The following is a 23,900-nucleotide window of genomic DNA, read 5'->3' on the forward strand; positions in this document are numbered from 1 at the left end:
TACAGAGAGGGAGAGTGACTTGAGCAAGTTCATTCTGTTAGTAAGGTACAAGCCAGGAATTAAAACCAAGGCAGTCTCCGTGGCGCCCCTACTTATTTTAAAACCTGTTTGTATTGTTGGATGTTTTTGCCCTACACTGATGACGTCTCTAACAGGGGACTCTATGAACTTCCTCCTTCAAGGGAAAAATCCACATTTTGTTGTGCTTTATTAATTGCATGGGAATTCAGGTAGACCTTATTTAGATTAATGGTAAGCTTTTAGTGTGGAATAGTTAGGAGAGTTTCAAAGGATAAATGTCCCTTGATAGCAATTTAAAGTTAAGTTTAGCTCTTTCTCCAAGTATAAGGCAAATAGTGATCTCTCAGATTATTTTCCTTATCATGGATGATTAACAAATGGATGTAGTCGGAGAAAGCAGTCGTATCTGTTTATTGACTCATCAAAATCAATTATAGCTAGATTAGCAGGGCAGGATTCTATAGAGCATTCACTGGATTCATTGCTGATAAAAAGGACACCAAGTTGATATGTGAAGAAACAAAATTGCAGGAAGGGCATATGCTTCTTAAATGACACACTGTTAGAGGTTTCTTTTCAGTTATGGAAATGTTAAGCAATCTTTTCATAGAATCTTCCAGGGAACTAAAATGACTTGGCACAGGAATGATAAGTGGAGAAGAGTTTAAAGTTAATGCAAATGCATGATCTAACTTATGCAAACACTGTGGCAAAGCACACAGACTAAGGAACCCAAGTTAGCAAGCACATCAGCTAGCATCCTGTTTACATTTCTGTCCTCAGCTCTACTCATGAAAATCACTAATCCTTGTCAGCGGAGGATAGTGTATTTGCAATTTTGCACATGTTAAACGTTCACACTTACATTTATACCCACTTTTGCCTTTATTTACTCTTTAGCCTTTCAAATCCAGGAGGTTTAAATAATATTTTTAGACTGAGAGACTTCTGTTGTTTTGTTTTAATCAGCCAGATTCTCTTAACGTGAAGAGAATTTGCATTTTCCTCGTAAAATTGGAATTTCTGAGAAGAATCAGAAAGGTTCTTCTTGGTCCTGTGTCAAGTATGGGAGAGGTAAAGATCACAAAGAAGTTACAGGCAACAGTTCTGAAACCACTGTGGTAGAAAAAGGAAGAAAAAATTCACAGATAAAGCATTGCTATTGACACAAGAAATTGTTAAGTACTTAAAAATTAAGGTGCCATGTTTAGGCTGTATTATGTGGTAAATGACAAAGGTATTTGCAGGTGGCATTGTTTGTTTGTTTAGATGGAGTCTTGCTCTGTCACCCAGGCTGGAGTGCAGTGGCACCATCTTGGCTCACTGCAACCTCTGTCTCCTGGGTTCAAGCAATTCTCATGCCTCAGTCTCCCAAGTAGCTGAGATTACAGGCCTGCGCTATCATGCCTGGCTAATTTTTTGTATTTTTAGTAGAGATGGGGTTTCACCATGTTGGCCAGGCTGCTCTCAAACTCTTGACCTCAAGTGATCCACCCACCTTGGCCCCCCAAGCTGCTGGGATTACAGGTGTGAGCCACCATGCCTGGCCTATTACTTGATTTTTAAAAAAAGAATACTGAATAATTCTGAAAGGAAAATTAGTATCAAAATGATGTATTCATTATGGAGTCAGCTCCTAATTTCTTACACTAATGAAATAAATAGAATTCAGCATTCTACTAAAACGACAAGCAGCTTGCTCCCATTCTGTACCAGGCCCTGTGCGGGATCTTGCACACTCAGGTGCTCCTAGTTGAGAGGCTGGACAGGCAGGCAAACCTATCATCATAGCCCACTTGAAAAAGTGGCCCAGTGGCAGCTAGGGTAAAGTGCAGTGGGGACCTTCTACTAACCTGCCTACGAGAGCCCAGGAAGTGTCACAAAAGAGGTGGTGTTTGATATGAGGCTTGAATAATAAGTAGGACTGGCAAGGAGGATGGTGGGGGCAGGGTATTCTGGACAGAGGAAACAGCATTGCAAAGTTAACATGGGGGCAGTAGCTGAGTATTACCAGGGGATACAGAGGAAGGAATAATAGCAAATGAGGCTGGACAAGTAAAGGGGGGCTGAATTATGAAGACCCTCGTTGCTATGTAGAAGAATATGGAATTTATTCTCTAGACTAGGATTTGCACAAATGTGTTTCATGGTTTAGTAGATCTAATGTGTAAAAGTGCTTCTATAAATCAGCTGGAAATAGCTTGGTTAAAGAGAGAGTTTTTTTTGAAACTAGAAAAGTTATCAGTGGCCAGGCACGATGGCTCATGCCCGTAATCCCAGCACTTTGGGAGGCCGAGGCGGGCGGATCACGAAGTCAGGAGTTCAAGAACAGCCTGGCCAATATGGTGAAACCCCATCTCTATTAAGAATACAATAATTAGCTGGGTGTGGTGGCAGGCACCTGTAGTCCTAGCTACTTGGGAGGCTAAGGCAGAAGAAGCACTTGAACCTGGGAGGCGGAGGTTGTAGTGAGCCGAGATCGCGTACCACTGCACTCCAGCCCGGGCAATAGAGTGAGACTCCATCTCAAAAAAAAAAAAAAAAGAAAAAGAAAAGTTACCAGAACATTTGATATGCTGACATGCATTGGGAATATCCAAAATGTGGCTCTAATGCAGCATTTTGCACAGAACCCTGTCTCGTGGGCATGGGATTTGTAGTATCTCACAGACCTGACTTTGGGAAATACTGTCGGGGTGAATTAAAGCCATGAAATACATGTGCACAAGGAAGTGATATGGCCAGCTTTGAGTGTCCACCCAATCCCTTTGTCAGATGTGTTCAGGACAAAATTGGCCTGGGGATTAACAGGATTAATCCAAGATTAACAAGAAGACAATTGTCGTAGTCCTGATGCTAGGTAGTAAGAGACGGCACTGGACAGAGGCAGAAGAGAAAGAGAAGAATGATAGAAAGTAAAATTGATACAACTTGGTGATTAATTTTATTTTTTCTTTTTGAGAGAGGGTCTTGCTCTTTGGCCCAGGCTGGAGCGCAGTGGTGCAATCTTGGCTCACTGCAACCTCTGTCTCCTGGGTTCAAGCGATTCTCCCACCTCAGCCTCCCAGTAGCTGGGACTACATGCGCATGCCACTATGCCTGGCTAATTTTTGTATTTTTTAGTAGAAGCGAGGTTTTTCCATGTTGGCCAGGCTGGTCTCAAACTCCCGGCCTCAAGTGATCCACCCACCTCGGCCTCCCAAAGTGCTGGGGTTACAGACATGGGCCACCTGCCTGACATCCCGGTGATTAATTTTGTGTGGGGTATTTGAGAGGAGGGATATAGGCTAACACCCAGATTTCCTACAAGGGCAAGTGGGTGGATAGTGGTGTTAGTAACCAAGATTGGGTATATGGGAAGTAAAACAGATCTGGTGGGGGGAGCTAGCTGATACATTTCACTTTGAGTGTATTGAATTTGATGTTCCTGTGACATATCTAGGTGATACCATTTTTGCAGCGGGGTTGACGAGTCTGAAGCTCAGGAACATGGCTTTGCTAATCAGCAGCGTATAGGTGTAGTTGATGGCATGAGCATACACGAAATTGAGAGAGAAAGTGTGTCTATGAGTAGGAGGAGCAGGAGACCAAGGACAAAGGCTGGGGTTGGGCAGGGGCACAGGAGCAGCAGAGGAGGTAGAGAGGGAATCCAGGGTGGGAGAAGAGAGCAATGTTCCAGAACCTGAGCAGAGAGCTTCCAAAAGCTGTTTTTGTTTTTAATGCTTTGTTTCCTTTTAACTGCACATTTTATGTTTGGCTCAGGCTAATATTAAAATTAGCTCTCATTCCGGAGCATACAGTGACAGACTGCTAGGGAAAGTGTCCCAGAACCGTGTCGTGGGAAAGAAAACCTAGCCCAGGATTTCAAAAAATTGTTGTAAAATATTCATCAGTTGGATAGTTTACACCCAGGCAAATCAAAGCTGACTGCTTTTGTTACTGGTATAGAAAAGGAGAGAGACTCACTCTACCTGGTTCCTGCTGTGTCAAATCCTCCTTTTAGGCCCCAGAGGCAGCTGCTCACCTGATGTGATGTGAAGAGCAGGGCAGAAGGGGTGATTGGCAAAGCTCTGTCTGCCCCACATTGCCCATTGCCTTTCTCTGTTTCCTGAAATTCTGTTCTCTTCTGTTCTCTTCTTTCCTCATCATGTCCTTTCCTCTCCTCCCCTGCTCATCCCGAGAATAGACATTCAGCCCTGATTATTCACCAGGCACCGTACTAGGTACTGGTTTCCAAGGAATTTTCTTTTTTTTTTTCAAGATGGAGTCTTGCTCTGTCACCCAGGCTGGAGTATAGAGGTGTGATCTCGGCTCACTGCAACCTGCATCTCCTGGGTTCAAGCAATTCTCCTGCCTTAGCCTCCCAAGTAGCTGGGATTACAGGCGCCTGCCACCATGCCTGACTAATTTTTGTATTTTTAGTAGAGTTAGGGTTTCGCCATGTTGGCCAGGCTGGCCTCGAACTCCTGACTTCGTTGATCCATCTACCTCGGCCTCCCAAAGTGCTGGGATTACAGGCGTGAGCCACCATGCCTGGCCTCCCAGGAATTTTCAATCCTAGGGGATCTCAGAAATGTAAAGAAATATCTGGATCTGAAAGTGGTAGTGCTATAATAACCCAAAATTCTGAGAGCTCAGGCTGAAGGACGGATGGTTTCGACTTGAAGAGGAGGATTGGGGATGGCTTCCCAGGGAAGGGGACTTGGGACTGATCACTGGAAATCCTCTGCCAAACTGCAGCAGCTGCTGCGTTTGGGAGTAACCATTAGGCCACCCTGCCCTTGGTGCAAATGACTTGATGTAACCATTAGGTCACCCTGCCCTTGGTGCAAATGACCTGATGTAACTAGTCGACTGTCACCTATAGAAGAGAAGGTGGTGGTCCTGGGGGATTCAAGAGATGTGACTTTTGAATATAGCACAGGGAGAAGAAAATTACTAGGATGTGAGATGCTACCTGAAGAGGGCGTTCACACTGTTCACATGGAGAGAAAGGGGACAAACCTGCCTAGTTCAAGGTTTCCTGAGGCCAGGCCTCATCTCCATTCATCCAATTATGTGCGTGGTTGCATTTCCCTGGTTCTTTTTCCTCATTTTTGATAAAGATGAGGCTTAGCCAGGTTTTAGGTAATTTTGTCATCAATTTTTACTTTGCATCAAATTAAAGTCCACCCCCCTTATTCTTAATATGTTGAAATATTTTTTTCTTTGCCTCTCTTGAGTGTTGCTTTTTATGCCCTCACTCGCATTCCTTACTTTGTCCCTACCAACCCTTGTTCTTTTTCTGTAGATCTACCCCCTCAATTTCTGCTCCAGCACCTACGCTCAGAAACAGTACTACTTAGAACTACTACTTAGCTTTCCTTTTGCCTCACCCACCTTTCTTAAGCATGATTGTTTTTATCTTCTTCTAGCCTCTTGGCTTTTCCCCTTGCGTTGGTCCTTTTAAGTCAGGTTTTTAGTATTAGTTTATTATTATTATTATTTGTATGACTCCTATACCTTCTTTTCTTGAACTATCGAGGATTGTCAGCTCCTGCAAAGCCCCCTCCTATTTTTGTTCTGTCTTCCTTATAAGGTTGCCCCAGGGTACGTGGTATATATAGAACGGTAGGAAAGTCCAGAGGAGGGTCTTAAGGAGAGTCCCTGTAAATCCTGAGCTCTGCTTGGCAACTCTACTGAGGAACTGCTCTGGAACTTTCTCTCTCTTAACTTCTCTGCAGATTTTTTTCAACTACCTTTTAGTCCCTGTGGGTATCTGACAGTTGTGAACCCCATTCAACCCTACATTCTAAGGGATGCAGAGGGCACGGACACTTGGTCCTCATGTTTTGGAGGTTGAAGGCCCATTCGTTTTCAATCTTCTCTGTGTCTTGTTGGACCCATCCCTTGTCTGAAATAAAAATAAAAATAAAAAACTCCTAGCCTGAGAGTTGTGTGGTTTTGAGCATGGGAATCCGAGAGATCATTACTTTCCACTACTGCTTCCACCCAGATTCATGTTTCCGCAAAAGCTCCTTAGGTCCAAGCAGTGGGGAGTGTGGGGGAGCCCTTTCACTGCTGTCTGCCCCCAACCACACTTCTGCGCCCCTGCAGGAGTGCTATTTAGCATCGAGGTCACCTCCACCTACTTTGCTGTTCGGAACTACTGGCGAGGATTCTTTGCAGCCACATTCAGCGCCTTCGTGTTTCGAGTCCTGGCAGTGTGGAACAAGGATGCTGGTAACCAAGGAGGCCTGGGGTGGAGGCCGTGTGGAATAGAAAAGCTGGGAATGGGGTGCAGAGGAGAACTCTGTGGGGCAGTTCAGAAAAGGAATAATGGGCGGCATCATTTGTGGGGTGGGACCAAGGCCCAAGGGTGTATGACAAAGATATAGGTCATGGAGTGGGAGAGTATATCCGTGGAGGAGTGTGCATAGAAAAAAGGAAAATAACATTCAAGAGGAGAAACTGGGATCGGAGGAAGGAAGGAATTAATCCTGAAAACTGCCCACCTCTGTTTCCCTGTTGGGTTTCTACGAAGCTCCCACCATAATCCTGGCCTTTCCATCCTACAGTCACCATCACTGCTCTGTTCAGAACCAATTTCCGAATGGATTTCCCCTTTGACCTGAAGGAACTACCAGCTTTTGCTGCCATCGGGTCAGTGGGGTTACCTGCTCTGTGTGTGGTGAGCAGGGTGTGGGGTGAGGCTGTAGATTGGAAGGGACCCAAGCTAGAAAGAAGGTGGGGTTGGCACAGATAGAGTACATTGCTGGGGGGATGTGGGCAGATAGGAAAGGTGGAAGCCTAGTATTTGTTTCCCTGCAGTAGTTATGTCCAAGAGATGAGGATTTCATGTCTGTAAGATTCCAACTCTATAAATTACACCCTCAGGATTTGCTGTGGGCTCCTGGGAGCTGTATTTGTGTATCTGCATCGCCAAGTCATGCTCGGTGTCCGAAAGCACAGGGCCCTCAGCCAGTTTCTTGCTAAGCAGTGAGTCACTGCCCTTCTCTTGCCCTACCCATTTACTTTCTGGTTTCTCCAAGAGCTCCTCCCTTTTTATCTTTGGGGAAGGCATTAAATGCCTCTGGGTGGCTTGCATTAAAATATAAGGAAGCCCTGATATTGTGGTTAGGGGGTGAATTGTGTGGTCTCCCATTTAAAGATTATTTTTGTTTTTGTTTTTCGAGACAGAGTCTCACTCCGTCACCCAGGCTGGAGTGCAGTGGTGCGATCTCGGCTCACTGTAACCTGTGCCTCCTGGGTTCAAGCGATTCTCATGCCTCAGCTTCCTGAGTAGTTGGGATTACAGACATGCACCAACACGCCCAGCTAATTTTTGTATTTTTAATAGAGATGGAGTTTCACCATGTTGCCCAGGCTGGTCTCAAACTTGTGACCTCAGGGAATCTACCCTCCCTGGCCTCCCAAAGTGCTGGGATTACAGGCATGCACCACCGTGCCTGGCTAATTTTTGTATTTTTAGTAGAGACGGGGGTTCACCATGTTGGCCAGGCTGGTCTTGAACTTGTGACCTAAGGTGATCTGCCCACCTTGGCCTCCCAAAGTGCTGGTATTAGAAGCATGAGCCACCGCACTCGGCCTCAAATATTATTTTTTTGTGTGAAGAGAATCTTTTTCATTTAAAGAAATGAGACTACGGTGGACTAAAGGAAACTTCAGCTTGCCAACGTTCAGTATGGTATTTACTGTGAGTTGGCTGAATTGTGGGGGTTAACTCTGTTTCTTTTTCAGCCGCCTGCTGTATCCTGGAATCGTTACCTTTGTCATTGCCTCATTCACCTTCCCACCAGGAATGGGTCAATTCATGGCTGGAGAGGTCAGCTCTTGGTGGGGCCACATGGTAAAGAGGAAACAGCACAGATATACCTCAGGCTTCAGAGCATAAGTAGTTTTGTCCAAGGATAGACTTTCTAGATTCTCCCTGAGAAAAGGGCAAAAGAGACCCTTGAATAATGAGGCTGGGGAATAAGTTCTCCAAAAAAGGAACCACAGGAGATCCCTGGAGAACCCACACTTTCTGCTTCTTCCTCTCCCAGTTGATGCCCCGCGAAGCCATCAGTACTTTGTTTGACAACAATACATGGGTGAAACATGCGGGTGATCCTGAGAGCCTGGGCCAGTCAGCTGTGTGGATTCACCCCCGGGTCAACGTTGTCATCATTATCTTTCTCTTCTTCATCATGAAGGTACTGCTCCTGACACTAGCAACACCCTAAACCTCCATCTGTTTTCAATCTATGAACCCAGGGTTTGCATAGGGTAGGAAGGGGCAGAACTTCATTTGGTCTTCATCCAACCTAAAAATAAGTCATTTGAAAACCATAGAGTTGGTCAGGCATGGTGGCTCACGCCTGTTATCCCACCACTTTGGCAGGCTGAGGCAGGGGGATCACTTGATGCCAGGAGTTGGAGACCAACATAGCCAACATAGCGAAACCCCGTCTCTACCAAAAATTCAAAAAAATCAGCCAGTCGTGGTGGTGCATGCCTATAATCCCAGCTACTGGGGAGGCTGATGCAGGAGAATCACTTGAACCTGGGAAGTGGAAGTTGTAGTGAGCCAAGATCGTGCCATTGCACTCCAGCCTGGGTGACAGAGTGTGATTCTGTCTCAAAAAAAAAAAAAAAAAAATTATGGAGTAGTCAGTTGCTGTAGAAGTAAACTAGTATCTGAGTTAATTGCTCTATTCACATCAACTTAGTGTTGTCTGGCATAGTTATCTAACCCTTCTAATTGTTATTCTTGTTAAATTACTAAGCCGTCACAATAGCCAAGTAAAAAAGTACAAGATAGAGTTAAGCATTATAAATAACTGTAAAAGCCTTGGATTAATTAACCAAATCGCCCCACTTATTAGATAATTAAGTATTTCATTCTCCATGTATCTGATGATCCATTTTTTAGGTGATTTGAGCATCTTTTTTTCCCCAGTCTTGTAGATAATCTCTTTTGTAGAGCTTCAAAAGGGATAAAATATTTAAATTAATTGTATTATGACTACACATAATTTTTACAAACGTTATTATTCTCTATTTAGGTGACGAAGCTGTGAGGATTTTGCCATTCCCAAACCATATTCTTCTAGCTTCAACTGGGCACAAAAGATGATCTCTTTTACATCACTTCTTTTTCATATCTGCCCATCAAGGATTATGTATTTATAGATTTCTCCATTACTGCCTTGTAATAAGATATTTTTATTTCTACCCCTGGTTGTGACATCTATTACAATTGCTGATTGCTGGCCAGGCGCAGTGGCTGATGCCTATATTCCCAGCACTTTGGGAAGCCGAGAGAGGTGGATCATCTGAGGTCAGGAGTTTGAGACTAGCCTGAACAACATGGTGAAACCCTGTCTCTACTAAAAACACAAAATTAACCAGGTGTGGCGGCACATGCCTGTAATCCCAGTTACCTGGGAGGCTGAGGCAGGAGAATTGCTTGAACCCAGGAGGCGGAGGTTGCAGTGAGCCAAGATTGTGCCATTGCACTCCAGCCTGGGCAACAAGGGCGACACTCCTCAAGAAAAAAAAAAAAAATTATCGATTGCCCTTTTTTTCTTTTGTGATGATTATCTTTTTTACTAATAGTATGTCTTGCCTAAATAACACAATACTTTCCTCTGTATATTAGAGTTCTCATTTATAAGTCTCTCCATACTGAACTTTCAAGCTTTTGAATACCTTGCTATTAACTTATGATACCTTTTATAAATCTATGTTTTCCCAGGATATGAGTCACTAAGTTATATTTATATTGCAATAGCTACAGTGGGTTCATGTATTCATTTGTTCAATAAATGTTATTAAGCATTTATTATGTGCCAAGTACATAATATTTCATCATTAACCTTTAGCTATATCTTATGCTTGCAACAGAAAAAAAATATTTTAAAATATTTTAAAATGTTCTATTTTTTGCTGTTAATTTAATTTTTTAGTGATGTTAAGATTAGAGACAGCAGATACTTGAAACACCAGATTTCAACTCTGTAACATATTCCCAGGGTTTCTAGAAACTGTATTTGCAAATGATCTTCCCCATTCCACTTTAGGTGGTTTAGTTGGATCTATAGCATTCATATTTTGCACATCCACTTTATTAATTTAATCCCTTTAAAATGTCTTTCTTCAAAAGATTTTACATTTTTATCATAAAAGAAGTTCTCAGTGTCTTGTTAGGGATTTGATTTTTAGATTTTCATTATAGAGTTCATCTTCTCTAATTTATAAATCCCAACCTCCTATAATTAGTTGTTGAGTACACAAACCCATCTACAGTAACCAAGTACAAATTTTGGTGGATCTCAGAATTGGACGGTAGTCCAATGATGATAACTGTATTTTTCTGAGATTCCTCTAGACTGAGCTATATGGCAACATTGGCATCATATGTACCTTTAAAATATCAAGATTTTGAAAAGTTCTGTAGAAACAAAATACTGTGTATTTTTCAACATTTCCACCAAACCTCATCCCAGCTCTCCAGATTCCCAAGTACATGTCTGGATTCCACTTCACAAATTCAAGCTTATTTTGAGAAACCTACTTAGATGATATAGAGGACTCACCTGTATGCCACAATTATTAATTTCTCACTAGATTATATCCTTGATAATGTTACATCATACATGTATCAGGAAAAGAAGCATATACTTCCTGGGCTATATATTTCAAGCCCAACAGTTTGTAGCAGGCCTATAATATCCTATAATATTTATAAACATAAAACCATTCACTGCTACAAATCTATGATATTCCCTGGTTATCACCACTTCCCAGCATTTTCACTGTCTAATCGTTGGATACAATAACCATACTCTTATTTTTTAGCTAGGTAGGATACATAGCTAAATTAAAATATAAACATGACTGAAACAATTTTTCCAGTGTCTAATTTGAAATGTAGTCTATGTTATGCTATGCTTCTAGCAGCATCTGTACAGGCAGGTAAGATTCTCAATTCAGCTGGTTTTTTGTTTTTTTTTTTTTTTTTTTTTTTTTGATTTGGAGTCTCACTCTGTAGCCCAGGCTGGAGTGCAGTGGCGCGATCTTGGCTCACTGCAAGCTCCGGCTCCCGGGTTCACGCCATTCTCCTGCCTCAGCCTCCCGAGTAGCTGGGACTACAGGTGCCTGCCACTATGCCTGGGTAATTTTTTGTATTTTTCATAGAGACGGTGTTTCACCTTGTTAGCCAGGACGGTCTTGATATCCTGGCCTCGTGATCTGCCCGCCTCGGCTCACAAAGTGCTGGGATTACAGGCGTGAGCCACCGCACCCGGCCAATTCAGCTGTTTTATAATATTAATGAAGGGAACTTCCATCTTCCTCAATCTCATGACATGGAAAGTGTCATTACATTATACATCAAAAGAAGAGCTTTTACAATGAGTATGAATACCATTCCAAATTCTCAGTTTGCTTTTAATAAGTCTAACATTGTTACCTAGTATCACTAAGTTCTCTGCATAGCCTGAGGCTCTGTCGAATTTTTTTTTCCACTCCTTTCACTTCATTCTCCCGAAGTGAATTCTTCATTTTACACCTTCTAATGTAGGATCTAAATATGGTGGAAATGCATAATGGGTTTCCAGTTTTCCAGTTCCCTGGAATTGAGTGTTTAAAATCTTGGGAGTTCTGTAGGTCTAGATCTGAAAGAAAAAAAAAAAAAAAGCTGGACGTAATCCCAGCACTTTGGGAGGCCGAGGCAGGCGGATCACCTGAGGTCAGGAGTTTGAGACCAGCCTGGCCAACATGGCAAAACCCCATCTCTACTAAAAATACAAAAATTACCTGAGCATGGTGGCAGGTGCCTGTAATCCCGGCTCCTTGGGAGGCTGAGGTAGGAGAATTGCTTGAACACAGGAGCCAGAGGTGGCAGTGAGTTGACACACCATTGCACTCCAGCCTGGGTGACAGAATGAGACTCTGTCAAAAAAAAAAAAAAAAAAAAAGAAGAAGAAAAAAGGAAGGAAGGAAGGGAAAGAAAGAAAGAAGAAAGTCTTGGGAGTTATTTGTGTTTCACATTACTTCTGAATCTTTTCTTTCATGTGCCAATAGCTAAAGAAGTTTGTTAATCTCATGTGTCATCCTTTGTGCTATAGGAGTTGATAACTTCAATGTCCTCTGATCGTAATACTGTTCTTACACATATCTTGGAGGATAATCTAAAGTACATCTTCTGAAATCAGACCTATTGGTCACCTGTTATATGAATTGCTAGAGCTTTCAGATTAACCTGAGCCTACAAAATCTCTTATGGCTCTTATGTACTTATTTCAAAGAGATGGTACAGGATAGTTCAAGGGGTATCCAACTGTTAAATGTCAGAATCACTTAAGAAGCTTAAATTACAAGTGCCTATAGCCCTATCTGCAGACAATCTGATGTGGTAGCTTCCAGTGGGGTCTGGTCATCTGCATTTTAAAACAAGTTCCCCTGGATGAGCATTACTCTTTAGTGTTTTAGCAAATATTAGCTCTGAGAAGCCTTTCCTCCTTTGCATGTATACTATTTGTTCAGCCCATCTTCGTTCTTTCCTTCCTTTCTTTCTACCTACTCACCTAGCTACATCCTTCCTACATTTACTGAGCACTGTGCCAGTGCAGAGAGAAGGCAGAAAGGGCAAGATGCACTCTCTGTCCTCAGGGGATTCTCAGTCTCTATTCTCTTCATTTTGCCCATTTATTTTTAGAATTCTCAACTGTTTTTGAATAGTCATATTCTGACAGGAAGGAGTGTGTGTTTTGCCTCATCTCAGATCTTCTGGGATGAGACTTTCTCAGAGTCTTTGTCACTGTCTCCTGAGGTCAGCCCTGGATGAGGGAAGTTCTTTCTTTCTACGGTTCTGAAAATTAAGAAATATATTTCTCTTTAGCTTATGGTGCAATTGCACACAGCTCTAAAATTGTGAATACTTTCATCTTGGCAGTTTGTCCTGAGCTTTAGCTGCTACCCTCTTATACCTAATAAGTTTGAGATCCTTTTCTGAAATTGGTTTACTTATTTTGGAAGGGATATATAAACCTGTTGCTTTGCTTACATATTACATCTCATACTTTTATTTTTTTTACAGATATTTAAAAAGTTCAACAACTAGCCCTTTTTCCATTCTATTTCTCAATTCTTTTTTTTTCTTTTTTTTGCGACAGAGTCTCGCTCTGTCGCCCAGGCTGGAGTGCAGTGGCACGATCTCAGCTCACTGCAAGCTCCAACTCCCGGGTTCACGCCATTCTCCTGCCTCAGCCTCCCAAGTAGCTGGGACTACAGGTGCCTGCCACCGTGCCTGGCTAATTTTTTTTATTTTTTGTTTTTTTATTTTTTAGTAGAGACGGGGTTTCACCGTGTTAGCCAGAATGGTCTCGATCTCCTGACCTCATGATGCGCCCACCTCGGTCTTCCAAAGTGCTGGGATTACAGGCGTGAGCCACTGCGCCCAGACAATTCTTTTGTACTCTTTGCCTCAAAATGTACATATTGCTTTTCATAAAATTGTCTCAATTTCTATTGGAGTTGTAGCTTACAAAATTGGCCTTAGAGATTTTTTTTCTATTACATTGGCTGACTTATCAGGCTTTCTCAATTTACCCTTCCAGTAGATAGCCAGGACAAATCTAAATTTTGATCCTTGTTTAAGGTGATCTGATGATTAAAGCAAGTGGCTCAGGCAGGTAAGTCTTCTCTCCAGGTTCTACTGTGAGTTTCACCATATAGATGGTTCTGTGACCACATTGAAGCTCAGTTAATCACACAATAAGTCACTCAGACTTTAAATGTCTGACACTTAGAACTGGAGCTCCTTGGCCGGGCGCATCGGCTCACACCTTGTAATCCCAGCACTTTGGGAGGCAGAGGCGGGCAGATTGCCTGAGGTCAGGAGTTCAAGACCAGCCTGGACAACATGGCAAAACCCCGTCTCTACTAAAAATACAAAAAATTAGCTGGGCGTGGTGGCGTGCGCCTATAGTCCCAGCTACTCAGGAGGCTGAGGCAGGAAAATAGCTTGGACCTCGGAGGCGGAGGTTGCAGTGAGCCGAGATCATGGTACTGCACTCCAGCTTGGGTGCGGGGTAGCAGAGAGAGACTCTGTCTCAAAAAAAAAAAAAAATTGGAGCGCCTTTTCAGAAATATGACCTGAGTAGGAAAAGTCTTCAAGAGTTTCAGGCTACTTTGCTGAGGCAAACTTTCTGGACTAAATGGGGACAATGGGCTGGGGCTCTTTTGGGGCAGAGAAAAATAAGTACTCTGGGGCTCCATTCCTTGTTCTAGATTGCTGAAAGGCAAATACAGGCACTCAAAGTAGGAGGGATTTGGTCTAGCCATCTAGCGGAACCTTCTGATAGTATTGTCCTTTGGTGATCTCTTAGCCTGAGAGCTCTATGGTTTTTGTTTCTGGAAGAAGGGTGACAGACAAAGTGGCTCTCAGTAGGATCAGCTATCCCAGGATTTCTGCAGAAAGGAGGACAGTGGGAAGGGACTTGTGTGTTTGCATGTCTATTGGGCAGAGTTGAAACAGTATTCCAACACTTCTTTTTACTCCAGTTCTGGATGTCCATCGTGGCCACCACTATGCCCATACCCTGCGGAGGCTTCATGCCTGTGTTTGTGCTAGGTAAGTTCTGATGGGAAGCCTGGGGTCTGACTGAGAGTTGCAATCCAGGATACAGGAAACAAAAGGAAAGGCCTGGGATGCTGGGAGTTTGTATTTGGTCTTAACTCCCAAGGAGAGATTGGTTCTGAAAACAGAGAGCAAGGAACTTGGATCTCGTACACCTTCCTTCCTTTTATCTTCCCTCTAGGAGCTGCATTTGGAAGGCTGGTAGGAGAGATCATGGCCATGCTGTTTCCTGATGGTATTTTATTTGATGACATCATCTACAAGATCCTACCTGGGGGCTATGCAGTAATTGGTGAGAAACATTCCCACTTCCCTGTAATCAAACATTGAATACTCCAGCTCCCCACACTTAAACTCTCCCATTGGATCTTCATTCTAGGCTACACAATACGATTTTAATTTAGTGCTACTTAACTCAACTTTTACTCAGATAACATATCCATGGCTCTGACTCTCGTTATTTCTTATTGAACTTCTGTGAGCCTTAGTTTCCTCATGTAGAGAAGGATCATAGGTATCAAATAAGATCGTAAGATTCTAGATTGTGTCTGGATGTTTGATAAGGGTTCTGTCTTTCCTTCCTAAGAATCATGGAACCAACAATTCAGGTGATTGGCTCAAGTTGCAGGTGATTGACTCAACCTGAGACATGTTGATATTGATGGGGAGTTAAGGGCACAGGACTAAGAGCTAAGAAACATGGCTCTAGACTTCTCCTGCCACTTGTTACCAGTGACCACGAAGCAAGATAGCTGCTTCTGAGCCCTAGTTTCTTTATTCTAAAATGACTTCTGAGATAGACCTATGCCTAACACCAATAGAATCCTGGCATTATTATGCTTCCTCCCTTCCTCACCAAAATCCCATAGCATCTAAGGCCATGCCTTCCCTACATAGAGAAGTGCTGACCAGCTTTCTAGCTCACTTGGTACCCTGCTCCCCTGACATAGTTTCTTTATAAAAGCCTCTTTCATCAATGAGGTCATCGACTCTTGTTCTCCATCTTCATGACTCCCTGGTACACATGCCTCCCTTGTGAACATTTCCTTGTATGCACGTCCTGTGATTGTGTTCTGAAGCATGTTGTATGCAATATCCAATAGTGTCATTCCTCCCTATATTTCCCTTTTGTGATGCTTTCTTGGTTGCTCTCTCCCTTTCTTTCTCCCTTCCTTCCTTCCTTCTTTTCTCTCTTCTCCTTCTCCTTCTCTTCTCTTCTTTTATTTCCAGAGTCTTGCTCTGTTGCCCAGGAGTGCAGTGGTGCAATCTGGGTTCACTGCAACCTCTGCCTCCTGGGCTCAAGTGATTCTCCTGCCTCAGCCTCCCAAGCAGCTGGGATTACAGGCACGTGCCACCACGCCTGGCTAATTTTTGTAATTTTAGTAGAGATGGGATTTCACCATATTGGCCAGGCTGGTCTCAAACTTCTAGCCTCAAGTCATCCACCCATCTCGGCCTCCCAGAGTGCTAGGATTACAGGCATAAGCCACCACACCCAGCTAACTTTTTCTTGTTACATTTTCATATGTGCCTTCCTCTACATTTTCCCCATAGGATATCTCTTCCATATTTAAATAAGAAATATAGTTAAAGCACAAAGGACTATTTTGGTTAGTGGAGAAACAACCAAAAATTAACAAGATAGATTCTATCTTCAGGGAGCTTATAGAATTATAAAGTTTCAGATCTACAAGGGCCTTAGAAATCATCTAAATGACCCCTTTCACTTTATAATTGAGAGCATGGGATTCCAGAGGAATTAAGCTCTACTCATTCCACTGAGAAATAGTAAGAGCAGGATCTGACAAAGGTCTCATTGCTCCAAGTCCACAGTACAATTCTTGGGTTTTCACTCTATTTACTCACTAATTGTTGGCATTAATACCTAAAGCCCAAGGTAAAAAAAAAATGTCATAACTGAGTTGTAAAATGCTCAGTGAAGAGGCCTGATACAGTGTCTCACACCTGTAATCTCAGCAGTTTGGGAGGCCGAGGTGGGCGGATCACTTGAGGCCAGGAATTCGAGACCAGCCTGGCCAACAGGGCAAAACCCTGTTTCTACTAAAAATACAAAAATTAGACATGTGTGGTGGTGTGTGCCTGTAGTCCTGGCTAGTCAGAAGACCAAGGCAGGAGAATCACTTGAACCTGGGAGGTGGAGGTTCCCATGAGCCGAGATCACGCCACTGCACTCCAGCCTGGGTGACAGAGTGAGACTCTGTCTCTAATAATAATAATAATAATAATTTAAAAAATAATAAAATGCTCAGTGAATAATCATCCAAACTTAAAAGCAAGGAATGGATAGGACATCCCTATCTTCATGTTATAAATGAAAATTTTGGCACACACAAAGATTTTGTAACTTGGTGAAAGTTATAGAATGAGATCAAAATGATGATTTTCTAAGAGTTCAGTATTCTATTCTCTACTCTTGACAAATCATTATGAGTGTTGGTGCTGACCAGGGTCATGTCTCTCATTCCATGTTATTCCCATCCCATCCCCATATGTTCTTCATGCTAAGGACGGTAGTCCTAACCTACAGGTGTATTCCTGTGTCATTCTAGGAGCAGCAGCGCTGACTGGTGCCGTGTCCCACACAGTCTCCACAGCTGTGATTTGCTTCGAATTAACGGGTCAGATTGCTCACATCCTGCCCATGATGGTGGCTGTTATCTTGGCCAACATGGTGGCCCAGAGCCTGCAGCCCTCTCTCTATGACAGCATCATCCAGGTCAAGAAGCTACCCTACTTGCCTGACCTTGGCTGGAACCAGCTCAGGTCAGGGGCACTAGATGGAATTAGTTCAGATCTGATGGGGAGAGTGGGAGGTTCTGAGGTTGAGACTGAGCTTAGGGTTAATGTTTGGAAACACTGTTTTAAATTATTATTATATTCTCATGCACCTAGTAGATGTTGTAAGTGACTGAAAGTATGGCAAATCTTATGGGAGGAATGGAAGGGATAGGTATACGGTGGGGCTAACCCACCATGCTTTCTCCCTCCATAGCAAATATACCATCTTTGTTGAGGACATCATGGTACGTGATGTGAAGTTTGTTTCAGCTTCCTACACGTATGGGGAGTTGCAAACCCTGCTCCAGACCACCACAGTCAAGACTTTACCACTGGTTGACTCAAAAGGTCAGTGGGAAGGAAGGAAGCAGACTCCAGAGCTAGTGACCTGAATAAGGGTCACATAGAGGTAGAGGAGGCGCCGCGGTGGGGGCTTTGTCTTTAGGAGCCATCCAATGTGCTGTGTACAAGGAAAGAAAAATTAAGCCATAACACAAGCACAAAAAGACAGTTAAAAATCCAATTAAAAGGTCCTGGCGTGGTGGCTCATGCCTGTAATCCCAACACTTTGGGAGGCCGAGGTGGGCAGATCAACCAAGGTCAGGAGTTCAAGACCAGCCTGACCAACATGGAGAAACTCTGTCTCTACTAAAAATACAAAATTAGCTCAGCGTGATGGCGCATGCCTGTAATTAGAACCTGGGAGACAAGGCTGCGATGAGCCGAGATCGCGTCATTGCACTGCAGCCTGGGCAACAAGAACAAAACTCTAAAAAAAAAAAAATCCCACTAAATACACTCAATTCTCATAATTCATGGTAGTTATGTTCAATTAAGTTCCAATACTATCTTGAACAATTGCTCCTAGGAAAAATACAGGACTGTGTTCCTGTGAGTCTCTGGTCACATTTCCATCAACCAATCAATATATAACCTTGTTGTATGTGTGTTTCTGGTAAAGACACCTTATTTTATAGATATTGTTGATTAATTAATATTGAACTTGTGCCAACAGCACTATAACCCTTGCCTGAATTAAGCTTACTTAACACACATATTTTCTCAATAAAGCTCATCACAGCCTTCTTGCACTAGGAACAGTAAACAGCACTTTGGCATTATATTTGGTGGTCATTTTTAGCAGCAAAATCACCAACACAAAGCACAAAAATGCAAAAAGGATGGCACTAAATAGACTACAAAATGAACACCTGTTTACAATGTGAAAGCTGAAACAGGAAGGTACAGCACTGCTTTGTTCAGCTTCAGCTGGGAACCAGGGCATCAGGCAACTAAAAATCTTCTTTGCTCTATGCATGTCTGCGAATTACAGTGAAAGCACCTCTAGTATTGGTTTTGTGTTACAAATATATTTTAGTGAGTAGCTGAATTCACAAATAGGGAATCCATGAATAATGACAATTAATGTAAATCCCATAGCTTCTTACATGGTTCCATTTGATGCTTACATAACTCATGCTTGTTCTTTAATGCCCAACTTATGGAAGAGTTGGAACTGTTTTCTTCCTTTCTTTCTTTCCCTCCCTCTCTCCCTCCCTCCCTCCCTCTCTCTCTTTCTCTCTCTCTTCTTTCTTTCCTTCCTTCCTTCCTTCCTCCCTCCCTCCCTTTCTTTCTTTCTTTCTTTCTCTCTCTCTCTCTCTCTTTCTTTCCTTCTTTTTTTTGACAGAGCCTCACTCTGTTGCCCAGGCAGGAGTGCAATGGCACCATCTCGGCTCATTGCAACCTCTGTCTCCTGGGTTCTAAGTGATTCTCCTGCCTCGGCCTCCTGAGTAGCTGGGATTATAGGAATGCACCACCATGCCCGGCTAATTTTATATTTTTAGTAGAGACAGGGTTTCACCATGTTGGCCAGGCTGGTCTCGAACTCCTGACCTCAGCCAATCCACCAACCTCCGCCTCCCAAAGTGCTGGGATTACAGGCATGAGCCACTGCGCCCGGCTGGAACTGTTTCATATGGAGGAGTGAATGGTTTTTAGTAAGCGATAATTTCACATTTCTCTGCCTTCACCATCCTTTGACACTTCATCCTGCTTTGTATGATTTCTTATTGTGGTTTATATATCTATATCTTGTCTTCCTCACTAGGTGGACATTCCTTGAGAATAGAGGCTATGAATTCTATATACCCAGAGTGCCTTGTTATAGGTATCTACTAGATATTAAATGAATACTTTCCTAGTGTTTGAATTAGTGTAATAAAGAAAAATTATGTAGGGCCATTTGGAGCCATTAAGACTGTTAGTTCTGATTTCCAATAATCAGAATATCCAAATTGCTCAAATTAGATTAATTCAAATATTTTCCCAAATCTCAGATACACTCCACGTTCTACAGCAGAGGCTCTTTATTAGAGGAGGGGTACAGCCAACAAATGAGGGGCAAGATTTTCATAATAATGACTGAGACCTAACAGTAAAATTCATCTCCATAACACTGCTGCAATGTCATGGCCTTAAAACTTAATAAAAATATTAACTATAGTAGCAGAATTTCTATAATCATATAAAAGACCTTCTCAGGAAAAGTAGGCATTTTGATTTATCCTAGCAGGGTTTTGTTTTTTTTTTTTTAGATGAAATCTCACTCTTGTCGCCCAGGCTGGAATGCAGTGGCATGATCTTGGCTCACTGCAACCTCTGCCTCCCGGGTTCAAGCGATTCTTCTGCCTCAGCCTCCCCAGTAGCTGGGATTACAGGCCCCTGCCACCACGCCCGGCTAATTTTTGTATTTTTAGTAGAGACGGGGTTTCACCATGTTGGCCAAGGCTGGTCTCGAACTCCTGACTTCAGGCTATCCGCCTGCCTCGGCCTTCCAAAGTGCTGGGATTACAGGCGTGAACCACCGCGCCTGGCCCAGGTTTTTTAAATGATGAAATGTCAGATACAAAAGAAAGAGTTCCCTTGTTTGCCTTCTTCCAGGGAGAGATATAATGTTTGTATTGCTTATAGACCTCTTTCAAAGCGTGTTCACGTCTCAGCTTATTTGAATGGCTTCTCATGTTACTTTTTATTTGGACAGCATTGATTAGCCTACTTATCAGCTCACCTATCTGAAGTCTATATAAGGCCTCATCAAAATAAGTACAAATTAGCCCAATTAGTGCTCTACCAATTGGCCCCGTACTTGCTAAATGGATGAAATAAAAGGGATTGAGTGAGGTTAATCTTGGAGGATTCTTAAAATGAGTTTGTAGGAAGCTGAGAAAGATGTGGGGACGGAGGGCGGGGTGGCGCCTCTCCTGTTCCTTCTCAGGGGTGCGGGAAGGCTTGGAGGGGGCGCTCAGGCAGGGCGTGGATTTCCCTCAGATTCAATGATTCTGCTGGGCTCGGTGGAGCGGTCGGAACTGCAGGCGCTCCTACAGCGCCACCTGTGTCCTGAGCGCAGGCTGCGCGCCGCCCAGGAGATGGCGCGGAAGTTGTCGGAGCTGCCTTACGACGGGAAGGCGCGGCTCGCTGGGGAGAGGATCCCCGGCGCGCCTCCAGGCCGGCCCGAGTCCTTCGCCTTTGTGGATGAGGATGAAGACGAAGACCTCTCTGGGAAGAGCGAGGTGACCGCGCCGGGAAGGGCTAGGGAGTGGGATAGATCAGGAGCAAAGGGAAAAGCGACGTCTGGGCTGGGCTGGGCTGGGCTGGGACAGGCGTAGTTTCCCTGAAAATAGTGGGAAGAGGGAGGGGAGAGTCTGGTAACTGAGAAAGCCAGAAATTCTGGATCAGGTACCAAAGAGACCAGTGCCTCTGGGTCCAGGGACTAAAGAAGATAAGGTTGCAGATGATGGTATCCTCGACAATTCAAAGGGATATAGGAATTTCTGAACTGAGAGGAAGAATAGAGTTCGCTTTCCCAGAACATCCACCTACTGGTAAAGGCAGTGAAGGCTCAGGCAGTCTCTGCTCCCAGGCTGAGACTTCTTACTCTTCCTTACAGCTTCCTCCTTCCCTTCCTCTCCACCCCTCTACTACTGCCCCTCTGTCCCCAGAAGAGCCCAATGGGCCTCTGCCTGGCCACAAACAGCAGCCGGAAGCACCAGAGCCTGCAGGTGACGCTCTTCCCTCATGCACCCCAATTCACACCTTGTGGGTTCTCTCTGGTCACTTGGACCTGACCTTGACCTGCATGCAACTCCTATGCGGTGTGGGGTGGGGGGTGAGGCTGGGGGATTGAGGGAGGACAGGGTTCTTATTCATCAATTCTCCTTGTTACTGTCCCAGGGAGTGGGAGCAGAGGGTGATTTAGGAGGGTAGAAGAGAGGGTGAGGTGCCTGGGAAGTGCAGCTCTTTGGAAGCAAATGTTAGGCACTGCATGGGGCCCCTGGCCGTTTCCTGTTGCTTTGTGTCCATTTCCATCCACTCACCTCTCCTCTCAGGTCAAAGACCCTCCATCTTCCAGTCCCTGCTTCACTGCTTTCTGGGCAGAGCTCGCCCCACAAAGAAGAAAACAACCCAGGTAAGAGGAGATGTGTTTGGGGATACAGGGGAAAGGGAGCCTGCCCTTGAAGAGTGAGAAACCCATGGTTCTTAAATCAGGAAGGCAGAGACCCCACCAAGGAGGAGGAGTTTAATCATATGGAAGGGATGATGAATGAAAAGGAGGCATAGGTGGTCCTGGCCAGGGAGGGATGGCTGTTGTTTCATTGGGAACCATAGCTACCATGGGAAGAAAAGGGAAAGAACTTGGACCTATGTCCTTCTTCTCTAGGATTCCACAGATTTAGTGGATAACATGTCACCTGAAGAGGTGAGTAAGGGAAACTGAAACATGGGGTGGATTGTTCTGTCAAATGAAGATATTGCTAATTTGTTTCTACCTTCTTTATTGTGTTGTCATGAAATAGAATGTGGCCTGGATGGGAAGTGTTTTGAGAGGATGGAAATAAGGATGATTATGGAGAGAGGAATGAGTGTGTGATGGGACATGGAGGTGTTCTCAGAAGGACACGTCATTTCAGAAGAGAAAAACTTTGAGCCTCCATGAGTAAATGGGGCCATGGTGCTAAGATGAGCCCCAGATCTTTTAGAGATTATGGGCTTTCTGGATCAGGCAAAGCTTTAATGGAGGTAAAATGGCACCAGGAGGCTGGCACTAAAACAGCAACATGGAAGAAGAACATCAAAACTAAAGTGGGAAGCCGGGCATGGTGGCTCATGCCTGTAATCCCAGCACTTTGGGAGGCCAAGGCAGGCAGATCACCTGAGGTCAGGAGTTTGAGACCAGCCTGGCCAACGTGGTGAAACCCCATTTCTACTAAAAATACAAAAAGCCAGGCATGGTGGCACGCACCTGTAATCCCAGATACTTGGGAGGCTGAGGCATGAAAATCACTTGAACCTGGGAGGCGGGGGTTGCAGTGAGCGGAGATCGCACCACTGCACTCCAGTCTGGGTGACAGATCCAGACTCTGCCTCAAAGAAAAAAAAAAAAAAAAAAACTAAAATGGAGAAATCTGCTCCTGGTGGAGATTACTGTGCTGGATTGATCAGGGCCCTAAGACAGTGAACGACTGGAAAATGCTAGGCATTGCTACTGGGAAGAACTGAAAAAGGAAGAAAATAATGACCATGGTGCCTCCTGGGGACAAACAAATGCCTATTTTCCTAAACGAGGTGGTTACAAATCTTCAAGAGAGAAAAATCAAGCATTTTGAATGTGCTTGGTTGTCAAGAGGGAACAGAATGTGGAATAGTGATTGGAAGCAGGCTGTATCAGAACATACCAAGGGGTTGTGGAGGAACATCAACAAAAAATCCATTGGCAACTATTCCATATGGTAAAAGAATGCACAGTTTGCTGCAAACGCTGAAAACGTAAAGCTTGTAAAGTATGAAGCTGACAAAAAAACACAGCAGATATTATTTTTAAATGAACATCTTATTGGATATACAGAATAAATATGTGCTGACAGTGAAAAGCATTACAGGGTTGGAGGAGGATGTTGAGGATGTTGTGAGTGACAAGAGAGAAGAGAAACCTTCCCCACCCCCTCAAAACACACACACTTCTGATAAATGACTTGTGGAAAAGTCAAATCGATGATCACAGAGGGAAAGGAAAAACTATTCCTTCTGCCCACAAGCAGGAATCAGAAAGGCAATTAATTGCAATTAAGAAGAGAAAAACTTTTAAGTACTCCTTAATTGCAATTAAGGTTGCAAATGTTAGCAATGTTAGGTTGCTAAAACAATAATAAGAAGTTTTTCTTTTTTTCTTTTTTTAAATTTAGTGCACCAAAGAGAGAAAACCAGCTAGTTGATCAGTGTGGCTATTGAATGACCACTGGAAATAAAGTGAAGCCAGGGATTAAAAATAAGATAGACTATCATTTCTAGCTTATGTTTTTCCCAGGAAAGACTTTAAGGAGCTACCAACTCCCGTGTGACCCATTGAGACATTTTACAGGGATAAGATCCAAAAGGAGTTGAAATTCAGGATGTTTTG

The 23,900-nt window shown here is 43.6% G+C and overlaps 1 protein-coding gene across 1 annotated transcript in view; it reads left to right on the forward strand.

Annotated features, from left to right (window-relative positions):
* The window catches only part of CLCN1 (chloride voltage-gated channel 1), a 37,452-nt gene that overhangs the window by 8,696 nt on the left and 4,856 nt on the right, over window positions 1-23,900 (forward strand). The window contains exons 8-20 of the mRNA XM_055284335.2: window positions 6,118-6,243; window positions 6,579-6,663; window positions 6,898-6,999; window positions 7,762-7,846; window positions 8,067-8,216; window positions 14,572-14,641; window positions 14,829-14,939; window positions 17,218-17,431; window positions 17,661-17,794; window positions 20,774-21,015; window positions 21,393-21,504; window positions 21,832-21,911; window positions 22,164-22,202. Of these exons, the coding sequence (XP_055140310.1) occupies window positions 6,118-6,243; window positions 6,579-6,663; window positions 6,898-6,999; window positions 7,762-7,846; window positions 8,067-8,216; window positions 14,572-14,641; window positions 14,829-14,939; window positions 17,218-17,431; window positions 17,661-17,794; window positions 20,774-21,015; window positions 21,393-21,504; window positions 21,832-21,911; window positions 22,164-22,202 (1,550 nt within the window). The remainder of the gene's footprint in view (window positions 1-6,117; window positions 6,244-6,578; window positions 6,664-6,897; window positions 7,000-7,761; window positions 7,847-8,066; window positions 8,217-14,571; window positions 14,642-14,828; window positions 14,940-17,217; window positions 17,432-17,660; window positions 17,795-20,773; window positions 21,016-21,392; window positions 21,505-21,831; window positions 21,912-22,163; window positions 22,203-23,900) is intronic.

Source organism: Symphalangus syndactylus, chromosome 6 (genome assembly GCF_028878055.3).
Source record: "Symphalangus syndactylus isolate Jambi chromosome 6, NHGRI_mSymSyn1-v2.1_pri, whole genome shotgun sequence".
In the NCBI taxonomy this organism is placed as follows: domain Eukaryota; kingdom Metazoa; phylum Chordata; class Mammalia; order Primates; family Hylobatidae; genus Symphalangus; species Symphalangus syndactylus.